Source organism: Neocloeon triangulifer, unplaced genomic scaffold (genome assembly GCF_031216515.1).
Source record: "Neocloeon triangulifer isolate White Clay Creek 2 clone unplaced genomic scaffold, ASM3121651v1 ptg000022l, whole genome shotgun sequence".
Taxonomy (NCBI): Eukaryota; Metazoa; Arthropoda; class Insecta; order Ephemeroptera; family Baetidae; genus Neocloeon; species Neocloeon triangulifer.
In genome coordinates, this window is record NW_026775562.1 from 1392612 (window position 1) to 1419359 (window position 26748).

Genomic DNA, 26748 nt, shown 5'->3' on the forward strand with positions numbered 1-26748 from the left:
GCAACCCACATCATGCGATTGAATTTCGGCCAGATTGATGCAAAAAGAATCGAGCCTTTGGCAGTTTATGTTTTGTCTGCATTGGAAATATGTATGTACCAGCAAAAAATGTTATGTGTTACATGCCTCGTATATAAAACCGCACACGCGGTCTGCATCTCAGTCAGGCGCGGCTTTTGTACTTTCACATCTCTTAAAAAAAAAATGCTGATGGGCATTCATTCGGGGAGAGAAAGATAGATGCAATTTATTGAAACAGCGATTGTTTGTCGTTGAAATTATATATCGTTGTAATTTATTTATACCACACAAGTTGTGTAACAATAGGCATTTTTACCATTACATAATAAAATCTCATAAATAATACAGTACACGCTCATTAAAAGTGTAACTTCTGCAGGACTGCTTCTCTTTAAAGGAGTCCGCTTGCGCTCGAAATACAAGAATCATAATTGTGAGTTTTCAGACTCGATTGGTTAAACGTTCCCAAAAAAAGTACACAACGGTTCATCACGTCAACAAAACTCCTCCACGCGTTTCACAAAATTTCCAAACATTTCTTTTTTAAATCTAACAATAAGACAGTTGAAATTGCAGATTATTAAATAATTTTTAGAGTCGTATAACAATTCATTTTACATACAAGGGAGCAAATTTGAGAGAAATAGTCCAAGCACTAATTTACATTAAAATTCACATTGAATAATCTTAATTTTAATCACTAATATGTACAATTAAATAATAGTAGTTTTTGCATGGATGCGTGTGTATGAAATTATGTTTCTGCACTGCTCTCGCAAATTGGGCAAGATTACATACGATTAAGGAGCAAAAGTTCGAACATTTGGGATGACAAAAGCACTTTTCCCGCGATTCGTGACTAACAGGCGTTTTTAAAAAACGTCTGTCATCAGTTGGCTAATTAATTGAGAGTGCATCGTAAAATTTCCTTCTCGTCATATCAGGAGGCAAGCAGCAAAATCACCATTGGAGCAAACGAAAATATATAATATGACACTTGTTTTCGGTTAAAATTAGAGAGCTCACTAACTAGGAAGAGATTATTTAAAAACAAAAAACGAGAGAATTCGTCTAGTTTGTACTAAAAGGTCGACGCGAAACGCAAATCTCGATTTTCTTTTCTCAGTGCGGAACACCTCGTTGCTAATGCAAAAACCTCAACAGCTTACTTTAGGTAAAATTACATAAAACCTCCGTTTAAAAAGTGTAATAAAATTGTATATAAGTAGTGGTACATGGCGAGTAATTAATCGGTATAAAAAAACACGGCACTGTTACATTAAAACTACGGGAATACTAAAAAAGTGTTTCGTGCGTTTAAAGCGGCGACTTTCGGATTAATCGTAAAATAAAAAACTAAACTTTATTGAGTGAATTTTTAAGTACCTCCGCGCGGGGAGATAATCAGCTGGTAAAAAATATAAAAAGGAGAACGGAAATCGGATTAATAAAATCGGTAATTGAAAAGCAGCAGCAGTTTTGAGATTTCGAGGGTGTTGGCAGAGGTGCGCAAATCGTTATTCATTGTTTAAATGCAAATTCAAGAGAGGAAAGTGATTTCTCCGAAGCTCGGCCGCTTTTGCAACTCGTCGGGGGGCCAACAACGCACAATAAAAGCTCTGCATGTGTATTATATATTATATATCTTATTCGTGCAAATGAGAATTTCACCGCGCGGCAACCAACGGTTTTATGAATGACATTTCGAGGCGCTCGACTCGACGTCGAGCTTTCTACGAGCCGCTGCCAAAGCTCATTTTGCGACACCCCAGACCTGCCAAAAAGCATTTTTTTTTTAATATCGTCAAGACTGCTTGCCATTTCTTAATATAGAGGGGAGAAAATTACAGAAAAAAAATAAATCACAGGATCAACGAAAAAAACTCGCTTATCCGGTCGAACCCCACATTAAATTTCGGCAGGCTTGAAATTACTTAAGCTAGAGATTAAAAAATCGATGGCAGAGCGGAGATTACACGCTTAATGGTAACTTTTATTTTTTGTAGGCAAAACGTGAATGGCATTTACGTGAGAGAGTTAAAATTTCAAGCACACTTTTTGACTAGAATTAACTTTTCAAACAATTATAGCGCGGTGGTTCGTTTTTTAAAGAAAAAAAAAATCTTTTGAAAATGGGGCGGAGGAGACCGATTAAATTATGAGCTTCTCTTTAAATTTAACACGTTATAATATCAAAAGGCGGGGATACATACATCGTTTATCATGTTAAAAATTACAACGAAACGTCTGTAGGGACACAAGGCACACACACAGTGTGGCGCTCTCCTCTCATGTGAGATAGAGAGACGGAGAGTGCATGGCTTCGATTTTTGCTTTTAAACACGCACGCAGATTGCATTGTTCGATATATTAATTAAGGCGGGCGCTCATTTCATATATAATAAATTCATTTTAATGTTGTCTCTCTCGCTCTCTTTTGAGTGTGTATACAAACTGGTCGACCTTGATGGACTATGTATTTATTTCAGAGCAGACGCAGAGAGGGCCTTCTGAAGCCAGGGGAGCGCAAAAAAAATGTATCGAGTGCGCGCCGCGCGACCGAAGCCGCAGACTCCGATCAAAGTTACATAACATATATGCAGGAGCAACAACATATTGTGCGTATAAATGAGACGTGTTTTTACGGCCGCCGTAAATTTGGATATTATTATAAGAGGAGACTTTATGGATGAAATTTCGGAGATGAGTTTCGGCGGCTGCGGTCTGCGGCGCGGTGGATGGAATTTAAAATCAAGGTCGCTGGCAATTTCAATCGAAATTAGAATCTGGTCGTTGAATTGAAAATTATATTACGCAAGCTTTTTGTGTTCGGCTTGACTTGCAAGTTGTGCGATTGTAATTAAAGCACGCTCGGATCACGTGTGGGTATTGTACCTAGAGCGAGAGAAGGAAAGAAAGCCGCCTTGAATTATGCATTAGTCTTTTGTGCCGCGGCGATTTCAGCGATTAATTTTTATCACCTTCGTGCTGAATTATATATATTATTCAAACAAACGGAGCCAAGGTGCGATAAATGGGTGTTTTCACACAATAGAGAGCGCCGGCCTTTTGATTTTTCAGAGCAAATAATTATTTGATAGATTCTTCTGCGCGACGCGTACGTGTTAATATGTGCAAAGGTAACTCAGAAGTATGTGTGTGTGTGAGAATGTGTCACTGCTCTCGCGCATGTATTTATATATTATACTTTCAAAATGCGATAGCGTTTCCTGATATACATTATTCTTTGACTGTCTATTTTAATGACTTTCTTTCATGTACGTAGCTCTATTTAGCGGAGGTGTAAGTTGGTTAACAACGCGGCGAGCTACACACACGGCAGCAGATTGTCTCTCTCCCTCTGTACATTTCGCCGATACACTACTTTCACATCTCTCCGCAGAGACCACTCCTTCATGAACGGTATGCATTCAGATGATATTACACATTCACAAACGAGAGTTCGGCTGAAAAAAAAGATCCAGCGCGCGTCCCAGCATCCTTTCTAATTCGCTATATATTGTTTTATCTCTTTCTACACACTGACGTGTCTTTTCATGTGCAACGATAAGTGGTCCGAGCGCGAGAAGGCGCGTTCGCAAAGTCTGCACTGGAAGGGTCGGTCGCCGGTGTGCTTGCGGTAGTGCCTGGTGAGTTCGTCGGACCGCGCGAACTTCCACCCGCACGCCTTCCAGCTGCACTGGTACGGCTTTTCACCCGTGTGCGTCCTCAGGTGGGCCTTGAGGTGCGAAGACTTGGTGTAGGTTTTGCCGCAGCCGGGGTGAGAACAGGTGTGGGTGGTCAGCTTCTTGCGGCCGCAACTTCGTCGGCCGCGCTTTGGCTTGTCCGGTGGTTGGCACCCTGACGCCAGGGGGTTGGTCAGAGCAGGGTGGGTGGAGGGGGAAGTCACGGTCGGTTGAGCTGAGGACAACAACTCGGCCAGATTCGGTGAGGAAGGTGGCGTCATCACCTTGAACTGCGGCAGCGGCAGTTGCGGAGGTGGCGCCGCCAACGGCGCCTTCCGGAAGTCCTGGTTGTCCGGACTGGCGGGTGGAGACATTTGGCCGTGGTTGTACGCGATTTGTGGCGACGTCTGGATGACTGTGAGGACGCCACTGTACGTCGGGTCGGCCGATTGGCTGAAGGTGAACGTCAGCTCCGGTTTCGGGGGGTCGGTGGTGCCCTCGGGGCCGTAAGCGTGCTGGTCAGCCACGTGGTTGATCAGGAAGTCGAGGTCAACGTACTCCTCAGCTAGGAACTCTGTTGGGTATTGTTCTGGTGGAGGAGGCGCAGGGTACTGCGGCGGCTCTGGGGGTTGTTCGGGGAACTTTTCCACCGGGGATGAGGGTGGTGGCGTCGGACTGCCGCCCGAGGGGTTGGCGATGACCACTGGAGACGCGTGAGGGCCTGCTGGCTGCGAGCCCATCAGCATGCTCTCAATGTCCTGCCACATCTGTAATAAAATATTCAAATATGAGTTTAAAAAAATTCAAATTTTTTTTATTAATTAGTGTTGCCTTTCTTTCAACACTCGCCGGAGAAAATATAAATGGGCCTTATAAATCACGGCGAAATTTAATTACTCGTCGTTGAGGCCACGAAAAGGAAGTGAACCAATTAACGACTAATATCAACATTTGTCAGTGCCGCAGAGAAAATGTTTAATTATCCTAACATCAATTATTAGAATGCCTCTCCGGTTTTTTTTTACTCCGCAGAGATATAGATGCATTCGATGAGATAAGAGTTTGCCCTAAAGCTGCTGCTGCTGCTGCTCTCTCGAAAGGTGACCTAAGCAAATTTTTAATGAACTGTAAAACCAGCTCGATTCCGCTTAATGCGTTTTGATACTCAAAAGTTAAGTGCCATTGTTCCATTGTTATTCAGCACAACAAACACCGAGTTAGACGGGCTAGACGAAATGTACTGAATAAGATGCAGGCACAGTATTTCATAAAGTCGTAATTATGAGACGTGCCTGCAGGGTGAAATGTCCGGCTACTGATGTAATAAAAGCGGGCATATCATGAACGCTTCTCTCAATAAAAGCAATTTCCTCCGAGCACAAAAAGCAGCGGCGTCGAAAGGGGAAAGAAAGTGCTGCGATAATTCATTTAACGCAGCGACAAAAAATAAAACACAAACGCTTTAATTTTTATATAAGAAGCCATCGAATTACTATTGAATCGAAATCCACCGCAATAAATTCTCGCGTGCTGCATAACCGCAGTATGTGCGGTAATAACATTCATTCACGTTTACCCGCCGCAAGGAATGCTCGGCGCAACAGAGACGCGCCGAATTATTTTTACAAAAAGAGTGAAATTTTTTTATATCTCTTTTTGCTGGCTTTATATGTATGTAAAATAAAAACTGGACCGACGTAAATACATAAACGTCCGAGCGAAAATTTTATTGCGACCTTCATTACAAGCAAGTACTCAAAATAAAAAAGTACACGCAGATTACATACGCAATTCGTGCGAATATCTAGTCAGGGTCTTTTCACGAGAGAGGCCTCTCGGGAGGAAGCGCGACACGCAGCGTGCGATAAAAAATTTAAGGAAGCTGCCACATAAATTAAGTGGTTTTGCGACTCGCGGCCGCGGGCATTTCCATTTTAGTTTTCGCACCAACGGCTTGTTGCATGAATGTGTATTCGGCGTAATGCTCGTTAATTCGCGGTGGAAACGAGAACGTTCTAATGACGAGCGGCGAACACAACAGTGGCACAAATGCGAAATGGATTATACACATACCAAGGCCTTAACTATACTGAGGAATAAAAACACTAAAAAAAATTTACTACTAAAGGAGAAGAAAAACTGTGCGAAACGCTTCAACCGCGTCTAATTTTCTGTCATGAAGCGTTCGGAAAAGATAAATTTAATATTTTATTATGCACACAAATAATATTTCAAAAAAATTCAAGGTTTATCCATTTTTTCAATCACCTGCTTAAATTTGTAAAAATCCAACCCTCCGCAATTGGCGAGCGAGGCTGGACCGCAGCCTCCAACTCTTTCGGAATAATTAGCCTAATTTTCTTTTACTCCTTCAAACATGATTGAAGTATTAAGACCTCATGTTTGGTAATGAAATTCAGTCCATAATCAGCATCTCTCTATTCTTTTCGACAGCCCGTCAATATTGGCAGGTGATTTTTTGCTCCGGTCGAACCCTCATTATACACTCATTACCGTGACTGTCTTTTATATTCATACGCGATAAATATGCGAGGGGAGCGATTCGCGGGCGATAATATTAATGAGCGGCTGGGCTGCGGGACACACCATTTCACTTTTCGATAGCATCGCTCTGGTCTCTCTGAAATTCTGTCTGCTCGTTGCGAGGTGCCCACGGTTAATGGACCAGCCTAGCCACCAGCAGCGCGTTTTATGTCGCTCGACGATCGCAACAGGTTTCGCGTCAGCAGACGCACACGTGATTTTTATAACTTTTCAGATAATTTCCAGAGCGCAGGGAATGAAAATCTGATTGATAAAAAAATAAAAGAATCAGCCAGGTGCTTGTGAAAGAGACGAGCCAATCAGTGTATGAAAATCAAGACGAGCACTTGTTGACCTGCATTAGTGCCTGTCAACAGCAGCGCTTCTGATCTTGATCTGCCTTAATTTTTCCAGACGAGAACGTTTAATTTTTTGTCTCTCCGTCGTAATCAAGCAAGTACTTAATTCTTTCAATTTTAATAGTTCGTTTATTTATTTATTTTCTTTTTTTTTTAATATTTTTCTCTTAACTGTGGTTGTGGAATATACTTGTTCAAATAAAGAATGAAATCAAAATTATATTTTTTAAATTTTTATCAATATTATAGTATAGTGTGATTTTGTGCGGCCATCTTTCTTTAATTTAATAAAATTATTAAAATATTTCAATACTGCAGTGTTTACTAATAATTTAAATATTTTTTTTTAATTAATATTTTTTACTCGATCAATTAACATCATTTTTAACTGAATTTTGGCTATTTTATCTTCTTTCCACTTAAAAAAATTAGGTTGAAAAATAATAAGTTAAAACATTTCCACTATTGGTCAGATAACTTTTTTGATTTCTCAAACTTTTGATTTATTGTTTTGAAGATTGTTATACTTATTGATGAATGAAACTTGACTGGCCATTATTTACAATTATCTCTGTATTTTTTTCAATTGTATCTACTTGGAATTCTAGAAAAGCATCAATAAATCTGTCAATGCCGCTGAATCTTCCAATTAAAATCAATCCGCGACCTTCCCAAATTGGTTGCCTTGACTCGGCGGAAATCAATTGGCGAAAGTCCTGCATTTTTTTATGATTGTTTCTCACCGAAAATGACGGATCGACGGTTCCCCAGGCCAATAATTTTCATCAATCAAACGATTCTTTTTTTGTGTGTCTCCGCCGGCACGCTGCTCATTTCGCAGAATGCTTTGCTTTTTATAATTGTTGTTTTTGCCGTCAGCCTGCTTTGATTTACAATATTCGTCTCGGTGACTTTTGGTTGGGCTCGGCCCTAAAATAAAAATGTATGATAAATCCTAGCGTTGAGGTTCGGCCATTAAATTGGCAACAGCCCATTTGTACATGTCGGGCCGATTGTAAATTGAAAGCTATGCAAATAAACAAGGCCATAAAATATGAGCACAAATCAATTGGCGTGGCCCACGGCCGGAGAGGAATGCGCCGCCGCCGGTGTCAAAGGTCGCAATGTGCCTGCAATTTCACACGGCACGGTATGCCCCTTTTATTATTATTACGTGTGCACCGAGAGAAAGAGCAGATTACATACCGCGAGGCCGCCGTTGCGAAAATGAGCAGCTCCTTTTTTATCTGCACGCTGTGCATTTGGTTTTTTTTCTTTATCTTAATAAAGATACGTTAAAAAGGAACTACTGCTGCGCGCATGCCAATTCATTCGTCGCGACCTCTCGACCCCCACACGACTGCAGAAAACACAGCGTGCTGCCTGCTTTTGACTGAATGAATTCATTTAAAACGCCACGGCACGATTTATGTTGTTTGAAATTTGCATGCTTGAAATCAATACGGCATTGAAAGGCACAAAGGGAAGTTAAAAAATGCAAAAAAAAATGGCAGGTTTAAATTTAAAATTATAATTCCCAGACTTTTTTAATATTTTACTTTATAAATTATATTTTGTAACCCTAAATTTTAATTTAAATATAGTTAAACAGGCAAGGAAATATAAAGTTCAAAATTAGCCTTTCCAGTTTTACAGCTTTCATTGTGTTATAAATATTAATTCAACATTATATCTTTTCAAAATAGCAGGCGTTTTTTTTTTAGACAATGCAATTTGCAAGTTTCATTGCAATAAAACAATAATTTGAATACAAGGTTTGCAAACGATCTTCAAAATTTTAAAGTTCTTTTTAAATGTCCCGTGTAAAAACTGGACTAGGAAAATTGAGAAAATTCACACATTTATCAAAATTTAAGGCTTCCATTAGAACATTTTTCTCATCTCATCTTTCAAGATTTCAAAGAGAAAATATTGATAATTATAACAATATTTGAGCGTTTTAAAAGAGCTCAATAAATTTCAAGTCAACATGCCAAATTCATTAAATTTATATTTCCATTTTTGAAATTTACGGATTCAAATTTTTTTTGTATTAATCAAGACACTTTTCATTTCAGGACTTGATTTATGACTTTGTTCTTGATCAGTTTCGTAAATTATAAAAAAATCTAACAATTAAGCTGAAAACTTGGAACATTAAAATAATTTTAAATTTAAGTGTTCCAAACGAAATATTAATTACATTTACTTCCAGTAAAATTACTGATGTAAGAAGCAGTATAAATATTTTTAGGTAATAAAAATCAAAAGATTGGGATTAGAAGTAGTTTTGACATCGTTCCGCATTGTACCGACGGTGCTCGGTACATTATTGTCTGTAATTACAGATTACATTGTAAAGATAATTATCAATCACTGCAACACACAACAATAAAAATGAATTGCTCTCAAGGCGAATCGTTATAATGTTGCTCATGTATTTCATCTATATTTTCGAACCGTGTGCATGCGTTAAATGTAAAACACGTCAATAGTAATTACAAAAAGTGAATACGCCCGTGATGTCTACGAAAAAAAAAAACAGAGATCTTGTTTCCAAATGAACGAACATTAATCGATTTGGAGTTGCTGATAACGTTTTTTTTTTAAAATTTATCTAGGGATTTATAATTGCGAGTGGAGCAATGAGAGTGAAAAGAAAGAAAGAAACCGGCTAATCATATGTATTAATTATACAATTCTGCGGCCGTGCAAGTAAACGATATTTAATTAGATAAGTGCTTTATTAGCCTGACATGCTCGAGTTATGCTGTGGTGGGAGGATCGATCGTAAAATGAATTTCCCTCTAAATAATAATAAGGCGAGGCGAACACACATTTATATCTAACGAATTATGTTTTACGGAGAAAGTGGACTCTCTTTCTTACATGAGTGAGGAGAGCTCTAGTTCCATAAGGCATCGCGTCCACAGGACTGGTTTTTGATTGCATCTTCGACATTTCCTTATTGCGTAACACATTCAAACTAACAACAACAAACTAGCCGTGTTTTATTCTCGTAGGTGACTTTTATTACTTGAAACAATGCGAACTCAATCGACTGCGAGTTACGAGTCCGAGATAAGCAGCCAACGACTGAATCGAAGAGAAATGAGTTATTATATATATAGATCAGTACGCCTTTAATTATATAGATTTTCAGTTGCTCTGATTCATTACCTGCAACTGATTAGAGAGAGATTTCGCTCGCTCGGAATCACACCGGAATTTCGAAACTCGAAAATCAAGAAGAAGTTCCTCTTCTGACGCAACCATATATCTCTCTATTTGCTTTAGTTAATTGCTGCAATTAAACCGGGCAAGAAATATCTATAATAAATTCTTGACTTTTTTATTACTAATTCATTTGTGCTCACAGTGTGCTCGCTTATTATTTTCTTGACCTAGAAACGGAAAGCGTACGTTTTTCCTTTCTCTTCATATTATCGGACTGAAAATTACACATTTTTTTTATTTTTGCAGACTGGTATTTTTTTTTATTGCATCCTCACCCAGGTGCGATTTATTTATTTTTCGGTTCTCGTACGTGGGGTCAACATGCTCGCCGAATATTCCTCGCAGAGGCAATAAAAGTCGGAGCAACAAGTCGCGCCGAGATGTATGGGTCGGTTCGCATGCACGCGGGATGGAAACGTGTCTTATGTACTTATTTATTCACGGTGTTTAGCTATGAGAGTGCTTTATGGAATAAATGTGTTAGTATTATCAGTTCTTTTATGTGTTTATTTATGCACGCTTGTTGCTGTGGCTTGTGTTATGGCAGCAACAAGGCATTTGCATATAAATATTTCATAGAAAGAGCAATGCCGTGTTGTCTCGTCGGGAAAAGGGACAGCACTGACTGAGAGAGATGGAACTGAATCATTGGTTCATGTAAAAATATTCAAATATGTTGAAAGCAGAAGTCTGTCTGTATTATTTCTTTCCTTAAAGTTTTAAATAGGTATTTTTTCAAATAAATAAATAACAAAAACATTCGTAGAATTTAAATTGTGAAATTTAATTCAATTTGAAAAGGATATTTTGCTTTTGTTGCTCCTGAAATGATTAACAAAGAATGATCTTTGAAAATTTTGTAGGGTAGATTCAAAATTAAACTCGTTTATTAAATTTCATCTTTGAATTTGAATATTTTGAGCTATTTTTTTTTATTAAATATAAATTACGTATTATTTTTAACTTTTATGATTTTTTTAATTTATCAAATAGAAATTAAATTCCTCATATAGTATTTTTACTGTCAGCCTATATTTAGTACAATAGTAAATATAAATTTGAAAGCAAATTATTTTTAATGTAAAGATTAATTTTCATTTTTTGTCAATTGTTTAGACAGTTTTAATACTACATTATTAAAATATCATCTTTGATACTTTTTCTCATGTAAAAACCAATTTTAGTTCTCAAATTTTCATTTATTGGAAAATAAATTTCTAAGAATCTTTTTCTGGCAAATCAAAAAATCTTTTAATTAATTTTTAATTTACTTCATTGGAAATGGAAAGTGAAATCGTCTAGAATTTAATCAATTTAAATTTGTCAAACTTGATTTTTTTCATATTACATTAATTTTTGTCTAATCTTTCAAGTGTTTGAAAACACATTTGAATTCCACCGTCGTTTCAAATCACGAATCCATGATTTAAACATCCCATTTTCCACCGTCTGCACTTGAATACCTTTCCTAATGGACGTGTTCTACACACTATGTTCCCATCTGTGACAAATCGCGGTGAAAAACTGAAAATGCATATAAAATCGCAGCCCGATTGTCATCTGCGTGCTGCGCCTTGAGTGCTCTCTGCGTTATACGCGATTGTGAGCGAGAGTCTCTCGTTTTGTAAAACAAGTCATTGTATGTTGTTTTATATTATATACATCGGAGCCCCATTTCATGCCATTTGCGTTTAGTGCTCTCTCACAGCAAATAAATGCACATATAAATTCCTACTTAGCCCGAGGTTTGTGTACTTATTTATATTGTATCGGCACTCTTAAATTATACCGTGTTATGCGCTCCGAGAGCGAAAGAAAACGACCGAGGCGGCGCGACAATGATTTTATGTGACGCCGTAAAAATCGCTGCGAAGCACTCGACCGCCGTGGGGCTTGTGTGGAAATAGGTGTGCATGTAAAAAAACTCTAGAGTTTGCTCATTACCGAAATAGTGTCGGTAATTACAGAAGTGCGTCAATTAGCGTGTAAGGAAAAGTGGTTGCCTTTGTTCATCGTTAAAAGGGAAAGTGGCTATTTTTATACAATAATTGTTTCCCGAAAAACTGATCTTTTAATGAAAATATGGAAGAAAATTGTAAAAAATGGTACACGTTACTAAAATTTATATTTTATGTCGGTGATTATGCAACCCGCGTGACAAACATTTAAAATAATAAATGAAACAATTATTTGATATAAAAAAGGTTGGAAAATTACAGTTAATCATAATTTCGTACTTGTTGATATCCTCGTAGATCTGTTTTCTGTGAGTAAATTTTGATTGTAATATTATTAACATTTATATTTGTACAAAAATTAATATGAAGTTTCCTAAATGAATTTTTTTTTCTAGATAATGTGTATGTGAATTTTTTTTTTCTAACTCAAATTTTGTTTGTAGTTTTCATTTATAATTTTGAATATCTAGATGATGTATCTCGTTATAGGCAGAGATTGCCTTGTGGTACACCAATAAACCTAATTTGCAACTAAATGAAAGCCATCTTTGCATTGTTTTTTTTCTTTTGGGTAATTGCAATTTTCAATAATTCGTTTTTTTTTTAGTCCTATAAGTCGTAATTCAATCTCCTAGGATGTGTAGCATGGAATAAAATTTTTGTAAATTTCTTCCCGACAGCAATAAAAAGTTAATGCTGCGCTTTACATTCTCCTGCTGCGCCTAGAATCTTGAACTAGGAGTCATTTAATTTAATTGTAAAATGTAGTTTAGAACATCGAGTAAATTTATATACAATCCGTTATTTCAAATATAAATTATTTACTTTCAAAAATCTTGATTTCTTTTCACATATTTCATCACAATTTCCTAATCTCATAAATAAATCACTCAAATTTATAATTTTGAATGTGGTAATAAAGTTTAATTGCCTGGCATTTGATTTAGTGGGTCTACCCACCAGAAATTAAGCGGATAAGTTGAGTTATAATTGAAAATTATTCATCAATCAACCCGCAAATGGAGCTAATAAATTACCTAATTCCAGGCTTATAAATACATAAATTCTAGTATTGGGGCGCTCTGGCAAAATCCGCGAGAAATTTATGCCGCGGCGGCCATTTGACAGTTTTATGACATTAAAACACGATTAATATGGCCGGACTGACAGCTAACAAGCTTTGCAAAACTCTCGTAAGTTTTGCTTCGATGTGCCGCTGCGGAAGGTCACTCGGTCTGATTAAATTCGCAGCCAATCATAATTCACCTCGTTCTCCATTCATACAAAAAAGTTTAATTTGAAAGAGATTGCTCCGTATTGTACCGAGCACCATAAATTGCGCGATTCTTTTTGTTAGGGTGGCAGATGCCGTGTCTCGAAGAATAAGTCCCGGGCAAGGTGAGAGCACTGAATTATCCGTGAGGGCCTTGCGCTGACCAATCAAGCGAAGAAATATGCAAATGTATATTCCGGGCCGAAAAATAATTCGGGTAATAATTCAGGAATGCCGCAGCTGCCTTGACGCGCTTTAACCTTTGCGACTTAAGTGGATGTAAGGAGAGCTTATTCATCGGCTGATTCATGACCGATTTACACGATCTATAAATCAGCGGATTTGCAAAATTGACCGGACCTAATTCATATTTTCAATCAATCCCATCGTTGAAATAAAAATTTGCATAATTTATGTAAAGACGCTGTTTTATATGATAAAGGAATTTCCAAGTGAATACCTGATGGAATATTTATAAAATTTTAAGAATCTTTATAAATTGCGTTCCAGGATTATATAATTCTGACAAAAGGATAATAATTGCGAATTGTGTCAAACCGTATTATTTCAAATAACATTCTTCAAGTATTTTTTTTTTTTTATAAAATCAGTGAATTTTCTTTCTTTAAGATGCTGAAATAAAGTTAAGAAGAAAAGGGAATTTTAAAATATAAAATACTTCCAGTAAAAAAATATATTGATCTTGACAAAAGTTTTGCTGAAATTTAACATTACCTGGGACTTCCTCGTTTCAAATTTCTCTTTCAATGAAAAAAAGGGAATGAAATCATTGGACTGATTCCAAAAGTTATATTTGAATAGAAATTTGAATCTGAACAAAATAAAGTTTCCAATTAGTCTCTTTTTTTTTGTTCAGAGTTGATTTCGCAGTTTTGATTCACCAGAGCGCTCTAAATTTTTTAAATGATGAAGCTTTACTTTTGCTGGGTTTTTATATAATTTTTTTCCTGTACATTATTTTCCAAGCCTAATTTAAGATATTTATGATGTGTCTCACCTGCACCGTGGGCTCTCTGTGAACAAGTTTGAAAAGCAGCAACATGGAAGTTGCAGAGTTTAAAAAATATGATTTTGTTGCGCGGTGATTAAAATTTGAAAATTCGCTCGTAAATTAAACGGCAGTTAATTGAATCAGCACACCCGCAGCAAAATATTATCTTTAATTAACGATCTGCGTTGGACGAGAGAATTAAGGTGCGGCGGCGAAATGGATTCATACTTTTCTTGAACATAAATCAGAACGAGTATATTATGCTCTCTTTGTAATATATTTTCAGAATGTGTGTCGAGAGAAAGAAAAGAGTGGTATAATAAAGCAGCAGACTTGCTTACCGTTTTATTGCAACCCTTAAACAACGGCGAATTGGCAAGCTGATAAGCAACATGTTGAGAGTTGCAATAAAAGTCGTCTCTCGCGGCAAGAGAAATTGCACCGAATAAAAAATATGTAACAAATGTCTATAGATTTATATACCTTGGAGGTCAGTGTGACTGGGCACTTTAGGAGAGGTGAAAAGCGATGTGTTGAAAACAAGTTTGACTTCCTTGTACTGATAAGAAAGGTGAAAAATAATGTGTGTGCCCGCGAATTTGATCAATGAGACCAAAGTTGTAGAAAAAAATATCCGTATGGATCGAGCTATTTTCCATTGGAGTCTCTTCCGGTTGACAAAAACCGAATCAGCCTTGTCACTTTAGGTATGGATGATGAATTATGAAGCAATAAGTGAGTCACATTAAAACGTAGGTAGAACATTAATTTGCAATTTCAACATCCATCAAACCTGAATATAAGATTTTTGCTTTTAAATCCTATTAATACTGAAGAAAATTATTGGAAAACGTGGAAAAATTAATTCAGGTAAGCTATAGTAGATTACGTTTAACGTTTAAATGACCTTAAATTGTTTTAATTCAAATATGAATTGTTGCTGGTATGTATTAATTCATTTTTCCCCAATTTGCTTCAAAACAACTAAATTACTAGTTTGATATAAAATCTCATAATTTTGAATTTTAAAAATAGATCATAAGCAAATTATTTTTATAAAGAAAAAATCTAAAATTCTAAAATATTAAGAAAAATTAAATTTTTTAGTTTAAAAGTACAATTATTATAATTCATAATCATTACGAATTTTAAATTTCTATTCAAGGGATCAAAAAATGGCCCACTAAAAAGTAAATTTTTGCTTGGATACTATTTTAAATGATAAATTTTCATCTTCTTTGTGAAGAAAATTGAAAAATTTGTGATTCATGTGATTAAAATAATCACCTTTTATTAATTGTTTATTATTTTCATCAAAGTCAGCTACATTTTTTTTATATTATTGCATAATTTTCCTCGAACAAATAGAAAGAACGTTGATAACGAAATAAATAAATTATCATTTTATGGAAAGGAGGAAAATGCGACACGATATTTATTAAAACAGAAGAAATCCTGTTTCGATCATGCAAGTTCTAATGAATGAGTAATGCATCAATGAATTTCTATATAAATAACCAACTCCGCTAACCTAATAAGCAGGGGACGCGGCCAACAGGTTTTCCCCATATGACATCGAGAGACTTGAAAGTTGCATCCTTCTCGAGTCGGAAAACCTCAAAAATGAGACAATTTCGAAACAATCTATGACATTAATAAATTTGATACATGGATAGGTAGCGAAATCGCTCGTCATCCGTAAAATCTGCAGCGCTGTCGCGAGCAGGAAACTTCAGAGCTCTCTCGCGGTGACGGACAGGCAGGTCGAAAGAAAAACACAAAAGTCGTGGTGGCTGCGGCTGCACCAGGGGCTTTTGTGTCGTGCACCAAGGCCGCCATTCAATAGCAGATCTCTTTCTGCCCACGGGTGTCGCACGAAATTAAAGCGTTCCTTTTTATTCATGTCCACTGCCAGATGGTTCCTGATTGCCGCGAGATGAGGCTCGGACAGGTTCCGCGCCGAGCGATTAGCAACACCGCTGCGTTTCAAAAGACGCGGGCCCAATTACAATCGCGAATCGATGAAGCCGTCGCGATTGCCCACGCTGAATGATTTATTAGAGAGGTCCGAATATTGAAAATTTGAACTCGGGAAAAAATTCGAAGGGTTGATATGGAATTTGGTCCTAAAAAGTGAAGAATGGAAATTTATATCGTCTGATTAAAATTTATAACACAAAAAAAGACGAATGATTTATAGAGGTTAAAATTTAAATTTCTCATAGAATTTGGAATTTAAAAGTGAATTAAGATATGAAAAAAATAAAATAAAAAATAAGGAAAATTTGGCAGAAATTCAATAAATTGAAAATGAAGCAAGAAAAGTAATAATTAATTTGAAATTTGCACTCTTTTAAAAAAGATTTGGTTCAAAATTTGCGAAACTAAAAACTAATTTTGAACTTTTTCAAAAAAATGAACTCGATTTATTTATTTTGGCGATTAGATCATCGCATAATCAATGGTATTTTCCTTCACAGAAAGAAAATTCAGCAGAATCAGCAAAAAACCAATGTTGGAAAAATGTAATAATTTATATTTCCTTGAATTTGGCAAACAAAGTGAAAAATCTTGGTTTTTATTTATTAATCAAATTATAATCAATTAAGAAGAAATTTTGTGTTAAATTTGGATAAAATTCAGGCCTCGCGTAAATTTTTTTTTTTTTAAATATACTCAATTCTTGCAAAGCTTTTGTTCTCCAATTTTTCGCATTTTTTTTTTTTATTAAAATGAATAAAATTTTACATTTTTTCATTCTGCCTCTATAACTGTTTAGTGTCTCTCTCTGCCCCCGAACGCTAAACTTTCAATCATTGTTTCGAGCTGCCGGTATTTATATGAACGCATATCTATATTTTTTTCACTTTGTCAGTTTACAAGCACATCAAGCGCAGACAATGGAATGGTAAGAACTTCTTCAATCAACGTCACCGTCTCATCAGCTTGATAAATTTCTGCTTTCGGATAACCGCCCTGGGCTCGAATTCAATTCGGCGGCTGCTACCACATCGTGAATGATTTATTCACTAGCTTTTTTTCCTGCCACTCTCGAGAGAGAGAAAAGTCGGCGGATCAATCAAATTTGCATGCCCTCTTGACTGCTGCATTCCCGGGCGACAACACACACGGATGATGATTGATGCCTTGAAAAGCGTTTGATACGAATCAGCAAAAATAATGTCGCAAGAAAGAGACAAACAGGATGTGTGACACTCGAAAAAGCTTTTGTATTATTCGGTTGAAGGATTTTCGGGGTTTTTATCTCACTTTTGGGTGTATTTGTTTTTCGAAAGCGGCCTACGACTTGAACAGTCACGTTTTGTTTGTAAATTTCTTTGGGAAATCGGAATATACGCAGGAGGCGCCTGATCCATTTTGCGATTGCGAAATTCAAGTGGGTCGGGACACTTAAAAATTAATTCTTCTTTGACAACTCTCAGCGATCCATCAAAGTCGTTTCTTTTATTCCATTAAAAATTTACTATAATCTTTCTATTTAAATCTTTTCAATGAAAACCACAAAAGTTGTGGGCCTAAATAAAAACAGACCTTAAAAAAAAAAAAAAAAAAAAAAACAGTTAAATCAAGGACTTTTTGCCTAAAACAAACTTAACATAGATTGTATTCAGTTTAAAATTCCACCAGCACAATTTTAGTTGAACGAATACTTTCTCTGATTGTTCATGATATCAGCAAATTTTAACAAATCAGGAGATTTATTTGAACAAACAGGAAATTTTAATGTATTGAATAAAACATTACTAAGTTTTGTTGAACACCTTAAAAAAACACCAATTTTGAAAAAAAAAATGTGAATTTCAAAACCCTATAACGAAGATTCTAAAATATGCTAAATTTATGGCAGTCAACTAAACATTTATAGAAAAACAATTTAAATTTACTAAAAAATAGCACTTTTTTTTGTGTCACCAATTTAAATTGAAACAAAAAGGAAAACTGCAAATTTTCCAATTTTTAGCATTTAATTTTTTTAAACCAACTAAATTTAGCAAATATTTTTCTGAGAGCGGAAATAAAATTTGAAATTCTTATTCTAAATCACTCTTAAAAATAAATTTTTAATGATTATTACTGGAACTTTTTACAATCTTTTTACGGCACCGAAACGAGTTTACTCCATTCGACTTTTGATCGCCCAGCAACATCCAATCTCAAAACGAAAATCGTGGGCAGCTTTGGACTTAAATAAGATTGCATTTTTCGAATTAATTCTCTCGCCTCTGGGTTCGTCATTGAGTGGCCAATAAAAATAAAATCCGCCCCAATAAAATATTCAAATTATTGCGTTTTTGTCAGCACCACATTGCATGCACGTGGATGAATAATATTAACACGTAATTATTATCATCATACACTGTCGGCAATAAAATTTCAACTCTCCGAAAATCAAGAATTGCGAAGGACTTTTGTTTACACTTAGCGAAACCAATACACTCGTTTTAATTACCGGCTATCAGATATATACGTGAAATTCGAATCAGACGTATTCGGTTTCAATATATAATAATTTCTCCGAGCTCTCTCAGAACCAGTCGGTCAAAAATCGGCCATAAAATATTCAAATGAAAGTGAGGACTAATAATTTATAGCAGATGAATTGCGGCACCACTCTCGCTCGTTATTAAATATTGTCGGCGGAGTTTCTAAAATGAAAAAAAAAAATCCTCGTCGGCGCTCCAGATCGCGATTCCAATAAGCTGGTGAAGGTCGCTGGCGCGAAAACTAATTGCACAAATTCGCCATAAACAGCCAGCGAGTCTCGGTAATAACCGACGCGAATGAATCAATCGATTGACAGATCTCGTTAATTGCGGCAATGAAACAAACACCAACGGAATATAAAATAATTTCAATGGTAATTTATTATCCGCGACCAGTACCAAATGTGGAAGGAAAAAAACGGACGAAAAATAAGTTAGTCTAATTTTTTTAATTGGCATCATTATTATAAATTAAATCGGATATTAATTGGAATATAATTTATTTATATTTTGAGCTGCGAATTCTTCCTCTCTGCGGTGAGATTGATTATTTTTACAGTTAGAGTCGCGCCTGCGGATTAAATTTGTCGCATTTGGAATGATTAACGAGCTGCTGGACGTGCTCCGAAATGTAAATCAGGGTAGTTCGTTCGCCGCCAAGAGCACACGCAATTTTCTCAGACGCCGAACTCGTTTGTCAAGACTTTTGTCTCTCATGCGGTGATGTATATAAAAATACATATATACGTGAGTAGGTCTACATAATATTGCGAGGTATGTTTGGGTACATTTTCGCGTTCCGGCTGGCAGAGCAAGTTGACGTATACCTAAAAGTTTGTGATGGGTGAATATATTTCTTGCGGAGAAGCAAACTCATTCGCGGAGAAGGAATTCGTGGCAGAGATGGATTGCTGCAAATGCAAATTTAAATTCCTCATTTGAATAAAAAAAAAATGGTCTTGCCTTGTACATATCTAGTTCAGTTGAGGAATAAAAATCGTCAAATTATTGAAAGAAAAATATTTGTTTTGGCAATTTTGAAAATAAAATAGGAAAAAAACCCTTTTAATTTATTTGTCTTCAAATTTAAAATAGAAATTAGATAAATTTGTAAATTTTATATGATCTGCACAGCAAAAAAAAATTGTGCTAAAAGTCATTTCAAACGGAAAACTTTGGTCAAAGATTCATCAAAGAAGTCTAGTCTTTTCTATAAGTTAATAAAAAATTCAGGATTATTTTAAATTTTTTAATTTAATTTTGTTTTCCAATTTATAAAATTACTAATTTTAAAAGAAAATGAGGAATTTCAATACAAAAATCAATTTCAAAACGGCAAATTATTAGCTTGAAGTTTCTATGTTATTTTTTCAGAACTTTAACAATATAATTAGAACGAAAATGTAAAATGTTCCATGACGTATAAATGTGTCTTAAAATGGCCCAGATATTTATAACATACGTTTTTTTCTTCAACAAAAAAAAATCTGTAGGAATTTTCCCTTTTCTTTTAGTTTGAAAAACGTTGTATTTGAATTTTGGTTCACAAATATCCATCTCGTAGATCATGAATTGAAAATTTTGAGTTTTGTTATTAATCTTTAATTATTATATTTTTTTAAATGCTATTTTCCGATTTTCCTGTTTCTTGTAATTGTTATTTTCATCAAAAATTGTAAATAATTACATAAAAAAAATAAGAAATTTTAAATTTACAGCAATTAATTCACAATTTACGAATCCTGCCATCTGTTTTTAGCCTCAGGCTTGGTTGAGGCGAGACGGACTGATTAAAACTTGAGCTGGCTGACCCAGTGGCAGACAGACCGACTGTAAAAGTACGGGCGCCAATTATGCAAGCACGATGGGCGAAGCGCGATATATAAATTTTAAATGTACAACACACATTAAAGCGTGTAATGCATTTCGCATTGAATTTTGCAACAATGCTCTGTCGCTGTCTCAGCGGTACGTCGGCACGACTTTTCGCGAATTCGCAAGTAATCCAAGAATTTCACCTTTGCCACTTCCAGCGAAACAAACGTAATTTTCAATTAGAACATACACACGACCTCATTATTATTAAATCATTTGAAGAGAGCAGGAAAAAAAGTGGACAACAATACATATAAGCTTTTGCTTCCTGCCGAGAGTAATTTTCATTCTAAAGCAGTCACAAAAATTCGATACCCGTGGTACGACGAAACGTGAGCGCCAGAAATTCAATCAACTATGCTATACTTTTGAGAAAAAGCGCAGCGGCAGTTCCCTTTTGAGAAAAGCACAAAAGCCTTTATATACAAAGATCAATCCGTCCGCGACCGAAATTCCGATCGATATTTTTCGCCGTTGCGCATTTTATGATATAATTTCGCTTATGGGTCGAGGTTGTAAATTCACCAGGGCTCCGACACATTCCATTAAAACAAGAGGCTTTTATGGCCGGGCGACATTGGGTGGCCGTAAAAGATCCTCTTTTTTATTATAAATGTGTTAAGTGGAATGAGGGATTGTGTCCATTTGATTCGCACGCGTGAAAAATATTTAACGACTCGCCTTGGTTTATTTAATTTTTTTCTGCGGTTTGTTTTTGTGTAGATTGTAAATTATTTTCTACTTTATAGACTCTATTTCTGGCCGAGAGATGAATTCGAAGAGGACCTTGATGCTTTCAAAGGCGACCAACATTTAAATGTGGCATTAATTACATGTTCGAGACCATAGAGGGCTCCCATTTAATGGTCAAAACCCTGTAGTTTTTATTTATGGCAAAATTAATTAGAAAATTTATAAGACTTTCTGGATGTTTCTAGACGCCCTTGGTTCATCTATAAAATTGTCTGCAAACATTCTGTTTCAGTGTGGTCCATTATTATAACAAAGAGTAGGAATTATTGGCAATAAATTCACAAGTCTTGATATTTTGGAAAGCTTTTAAATGTTAAATTATTTAAGCCCCTACATAAAAAATATTGATTTAGTCCAGATTATTCTCTTTAGACCCAGTAAAATTTTTAAAAGTATGGAATGGAAAATTATTAAATAAATACATAATTCCAGTTAATATTTTTTACTTATCTTTGATGAAAATAAATGTCGTATTTTGGAATTGAGAAAACAATACTTATCTTAATATGTAATTAAATTATTGTGCTTTTTTATATTTTTGGTTAAAAGTCTTTTTAGAACATTTCAGCTTCAATTCTAGCTTAAAAGTCGCATTTTTTTTAACCAGTCTAAATAAATGTCCCTCCAAATCACTCAGTTCCTTGAATTACTACAGCATAATTAAACATGATTTTTAATTACGAATTTGAAGTAAAACAGAATTCACTTTTCCCTTGCACGAGCTGCGTTTTCAAATTCAATTAAATACCTTGTTTACCTCCACGTGAGCATTAATTAAGTCTCACTAATTAGAAGGTTGGTATTCGTACCCCTGGCGAATTTCTCGCATAAATTATTAAAATCTGCATAAAATAAACGCGCTCGCGGCCGTCAAAGAAGAAAATCTTGTGCATAAATAGAATTATTTCGAAACGGAATGTCAGTCTTCTTAAATGACAACGGTGTGTGCACCGCGTGTATAATTAATCCGAGCGCGCGGTGCAAATTATTAATTATTTTTCTATCGCCTGTTTTGACGTTCGCTGACATCTGTTCAGCACTCACGTGCAGCGTGATGACGAAAGGGTTAAAAAATAAAAAAATATCGCAAGTTAACACTTTGTGGATTTCACGATAAGAAAATCTTAATCTTTGTTGCTATGTTTTAGTCAAAAAAGGACCATTTAATTTTCCTTTTTTTTTTTAATATCAATTTAAAAAAGGTTTAAATTTTACAAAAAAAAGGAAATTTAATTGTGAATCTCTCGATGGCTGGGTAAAATTTTCGAACAACATTATCAGATTATCACTTTAAGTTATAATTTTCATTTTACTTAAAATTGAAAACACTCGCAATTTAACCAATAAATTGTAAAAAAAATCGCTGGCGGGCTCAAAAGTCTTACAAGAAAGAGCGACTTTTACGACGCCTCATCTGCTCTTAAATATAATTTAAACTGCCTTGTAAATATTTGTAATGGTGCGTGTTGGCCGATTTGAACCGAGAGTTAATTCAGCGTTTCCCTATTGCCGCTTGAAATTCTTTTCCTGCTGGCCTTTGGTGCTGAGGCACAGCTGCGCCGAGAAAAATGTGTAGGAAGTGCGGAAACCGATCTCTCTCCTCTTTCTCTCTCTATCTCTTTTAATTGGAGTACATACGATATATTTATTGTGTGCGCAGAGTGATTGTCATTTTATTATTGCACTCTGTCTCACCTTCGCTGCCAATGTGGAAATGACGTGAGGTCGCCGCAATTATCGCGTCTTGTCTGCCGCGTTATATGACACATTTGGAATCGGCGCACAGAGATGATTGAGATTTATGCGCTCTCGTTTGTTCAATACGATTCAAATTGTTCATATTTATTGCTCTTTTATATGCGTTACGAGATATTATTATTCATTCCAACACATAAAATAATTGACAATATTATTTATTTTCTTTATATTCCAGTAAACTCTAGCAAATGACTTGTAAAAAATATAAAAACTTGGAAAATTCTATACATTTTATTTATAATTTTAAAATTTAAATTAATTTTATTTGTTGCGGTTAAGTTAAAAGTCATGGGCATATAAATATTTTCTACCTAGTTCTTATCTATAATTATAGAACATAATAATATTCAAATTAGCTTTCATTTTATTTTCATCTCTACAAAAAAATTCCCATTCTAAAAATAATTGTTTTTCAATGGTCAATTTGTGTACACACCTAATTATATTTATAAACTACTGGAGAATTTTTCTAAATTAAAAACTGGTACTCAAAACATCTTCAAAAGATCACATTTTTGTAAATACGAAGAGAGTCGAGTCTCTCTGATTCCACTTTCTAATCCTCAATTTAATCTCAAGTGATATTGATAAAAACAACTCTTCTTAAATTGCAACTTTTTCATCCTTGAAAACAAATTTGAGCCGCGAGCAAAGTGATTTTACTGCGCAAAACCCGTCGCCACTGTCAAAAAAACTGAAAAATTGTTTGTAAATTAAGTCGTAAATATTCATTACCAGAACAACCACGACGAGTCGATAAAAAAGTAAAATTTTTGGAGGTATTTTTTCTCTTGTGGTGGCGCCGCTGTCACATTTAATTATACAAGTTCCATTTTTTTGCATATAAATTCATCGAAGGAGGCGCAATTGCTTTTTTTATTACACAATAGCAAAAAAGTATTCTCACAGCCTTTTTTAAAATTAGTGTGGAACAAGTAATAAATTTTGTACTTTTTTTTGTAACTTCTGCAGAGAGACAATTAGAATGTTAATTAGTTTTGCAGGTCAGATGCGTTTCTCGTCCTATAAATTGCGAGTCTCGTTTTGCGAGTGTCGCTTGTGTGCGATTATTTACGAGCTCGTTTGCGCAAGTCGTGGCCTTTTGCTCGAAAAATTATTAATTGCAGCTATTGCGAAGACTGGAAGCTGGCGAGAGAGCCGGCAATGAATCTTCGCTGGCGAGGAATTTTAATATACTAGTTTTTTTTTTGCAGGTCTTCTTTTATCTGATCGCAATCTCAATTATGTGTTGATTTATTGATTAAAATAAAGCTTTTGATTTTTATGGTCCATTTCCATGATTTGGACATTCATTATTAATTTTTATGTACAAAAAATTAGAAATACTTGGGTTTTTTTTTAATTTAAATTTCATTCCGATATTAATATATAAATTCAAAATAGGCCAAATGCAATTTGTTTTTATAGTAAACTTATTATTTGATATTATGCAATTAGAAATCTGCAAATTGAACCAAATGAAAAAGAATGAATTTAACTTTGAAACACTGTTTTTTAAATTATGAAAATTTACTAAATTGTGTGACAAAGTTTTTCAATATTTTATTGAATTATCCTGTGTATAATAAACCTCGTTAAATTTCAAAATAAATTGCGGGCTATTTATTCGAGGGCAAATAAGCAACTGGATCGTCGGTAGCCAGCACTTTAATTAACGCAAGTGTCATTTTCCGCCTTTAGAAAGAGTGCCGCGGTCTTGAGAATTAATGGTTATTAAAACCGATGATGGAGAAAAGCGACGGAGATATAAATAATCGGGCTCTTAAATAATGACCTACGAAAATGGCAGGGAGCTGCGAGAGAGACTTGAACGCCTGATTGTGTTCTCGGAATCCGACCAAGAGAGAGAGGCTCTTTTTTCCAAGCAACACAAATAAAATAATATGCGTCTCTCCTTCGACTTATCGATTGTGTTTTATTCCAGCGATACCGACGGGCGTCCAGTCGCGCGTTTTTCATTGCGAAAGATTAATTTGATCGGCAATTATGACAAGTTTTAATAATTGAATGCCGCTCTCCGCGGACAGAGAGAAGCGAGAAGGTTGGCACAGCAATCAAATCATTAGCGTAGCCTAATTACTCGCCAGTTGGTCGTAAAAAGTTGTGTATATTTTTGCTTCTTCAGGGACTTTCGGAACTTTTTTGGCAATCCGACACGCACCATTTGGCTCCAAAAAGTAATTATACGTGAAAAATTCCTATTTTTTGCCAGAATATATATATTGTGTTTGTTAACAAACGGGAAATTCCTTTCTCGTCTCTCTGCGTATTATTTGTTTCTTGGCACCGAGGGAAAAAGACAAAGTGACTAGTTAGTCGGTCACTTGACTGCGCGAGAGAGAATGCACGTCGACGGCAGCTGCTGTCTCTCCAAACTGGTTTGTTTAATCCCCTTTAACATGCACTTTGTTAAGCGAGTTCAAAAATTGTTATAAATTATTGAGCTTCTAAAGCAGTGATTGGAAACCAAGGAATTTCTTCTAAGCGCCGTTATGTTATAAATAACAATAAAAAAAATGTATGTATTTAAATAAAATAGAATGATATTAAAAATTTTATTTTACTGTTTTGGCTTATTTTAAAGTTTTTTGTGATTTATTTCATATTTATTTTATTAATTACTGAAAATTTTTATTGAAGAAAACGAGTTTTAAGAAATAAAATTTCCAAAATCGGGAATTGTCAACTATTAATGTTTTTTTCCTTTAAAAAATAATTAATTTTAATTCAATCTTCAGATTGCACTCATTCAGATTCAGCAATATAAATAAGCAGATCTTGAGAAAGTATCATTGAAATCTTTGAATAAAATAACGGAATTAAATTCAATATATTACATGTCGAAACTCGAAAGCGTAAATAAATATATAGTATAAAAAGTCAGAATTTTTCCATAATAGAATGGGAATAGAAATAATTATTATATTTCCAATTGAAAATAGCAGATTCAGAAGATAAAATTTTCTTAAAAACGGGGTTTGAATTTATTATTCTTTAAAAAAAAAACTGAAATGCGTTTTGCAATCTGATTATGCAAATAATTTCATCAATTATCTCCTTATCGGTTATTTGAAATTAAATTTTGGGGTTGGCGGTCAGCCAAATTTGTGTAATTTATTGTGAATTTTTTTTAAATTAAAATTTAAAATACCGTAAATGGTACTTTCATAATTCATAAGTATTGAATCAAAGAAAATAAAAACATAGATTTTTATAATTCTAAATTTTACTGTATTTTCTTTTCATTCGGTTTAAAAAGTAAAACCTGAAAAAAAGGCTTACAATCTAATTAAATTGTTATATAAACAAACGCAATATATCAAATAAATTTAATCTTGCAGCAGCAGCAGCAGCAGAAATTTAATAAATTACTTTCATCAATCTTCGCGTTTTTTTTTCTATTCGGCGTAAATTTCGATTTAAAAGGCCCATTTATTTTTCTAAACTAAACGCAATTTAAAAACAAATTGTTGCTTTGGTTTTTCGGCAATACTCACATCTTGAAAGAAAGCGATCTCGGACGTCATCTCGCCGGCTAGAAGTGTAAAATCAGCCTACGCGTGTCACAGGTAATCCAGCACAAAAGCACAAACTCGTCGGTCGATTATCAATTATTGGGGCGCGGGGGTGCACTATTAAGGGCGGTCACGCACCGCATCCAGGGGGCGGCCGACGGTCAGGTCAGCACATGAGAACCGGCGGCGGCGAGCGACACCGTCTGCAAAGATGCCCAGCTCGTTTGCACC

General features: G+C 35.2%; 1 protein-coding gene across 1 annotated transcript; it reads right to left on the bottom strand.

Moving 5' to 3' along the window:
• Positions 1–276: 276 nt before the first annotated feature.
• On the bottom strand, positions 277–26748 carry LOC132204787 (Krueppel-like factor 2). Its single transcript, XM_059633551.1, has 2 exons — positions 26500–26748; positions 277–4474 (listed from the first exon to the last, which is right to left on the bottom strand). Exons 1-2 carry the CDS (start codon positions 26527–26529, stop codon positions 3557–3559), a joined length of 948 nt encoding a protein of 315 aa, XP_059489534.1. The 5' UTR covers positions 26530–26748; the 3' UTR covers positions 277–3556.

Excerpts from the sequence above, each read along its gene's own strand:
- LOC132204787 (XM_059633551.1), bottom strand. The coding sequence starts at position 26,529 with ATGACGTCCGAGATCGCTTTCTTTCAAGAT. Across the intron at positions 4,475-26,499 it reads AGATCGCTTTCTTTCAAGAT|ATGTGGCAGGACATTGAGAG; the intron begins GTGAGTATTGCC and ends ATTTTATTACAG.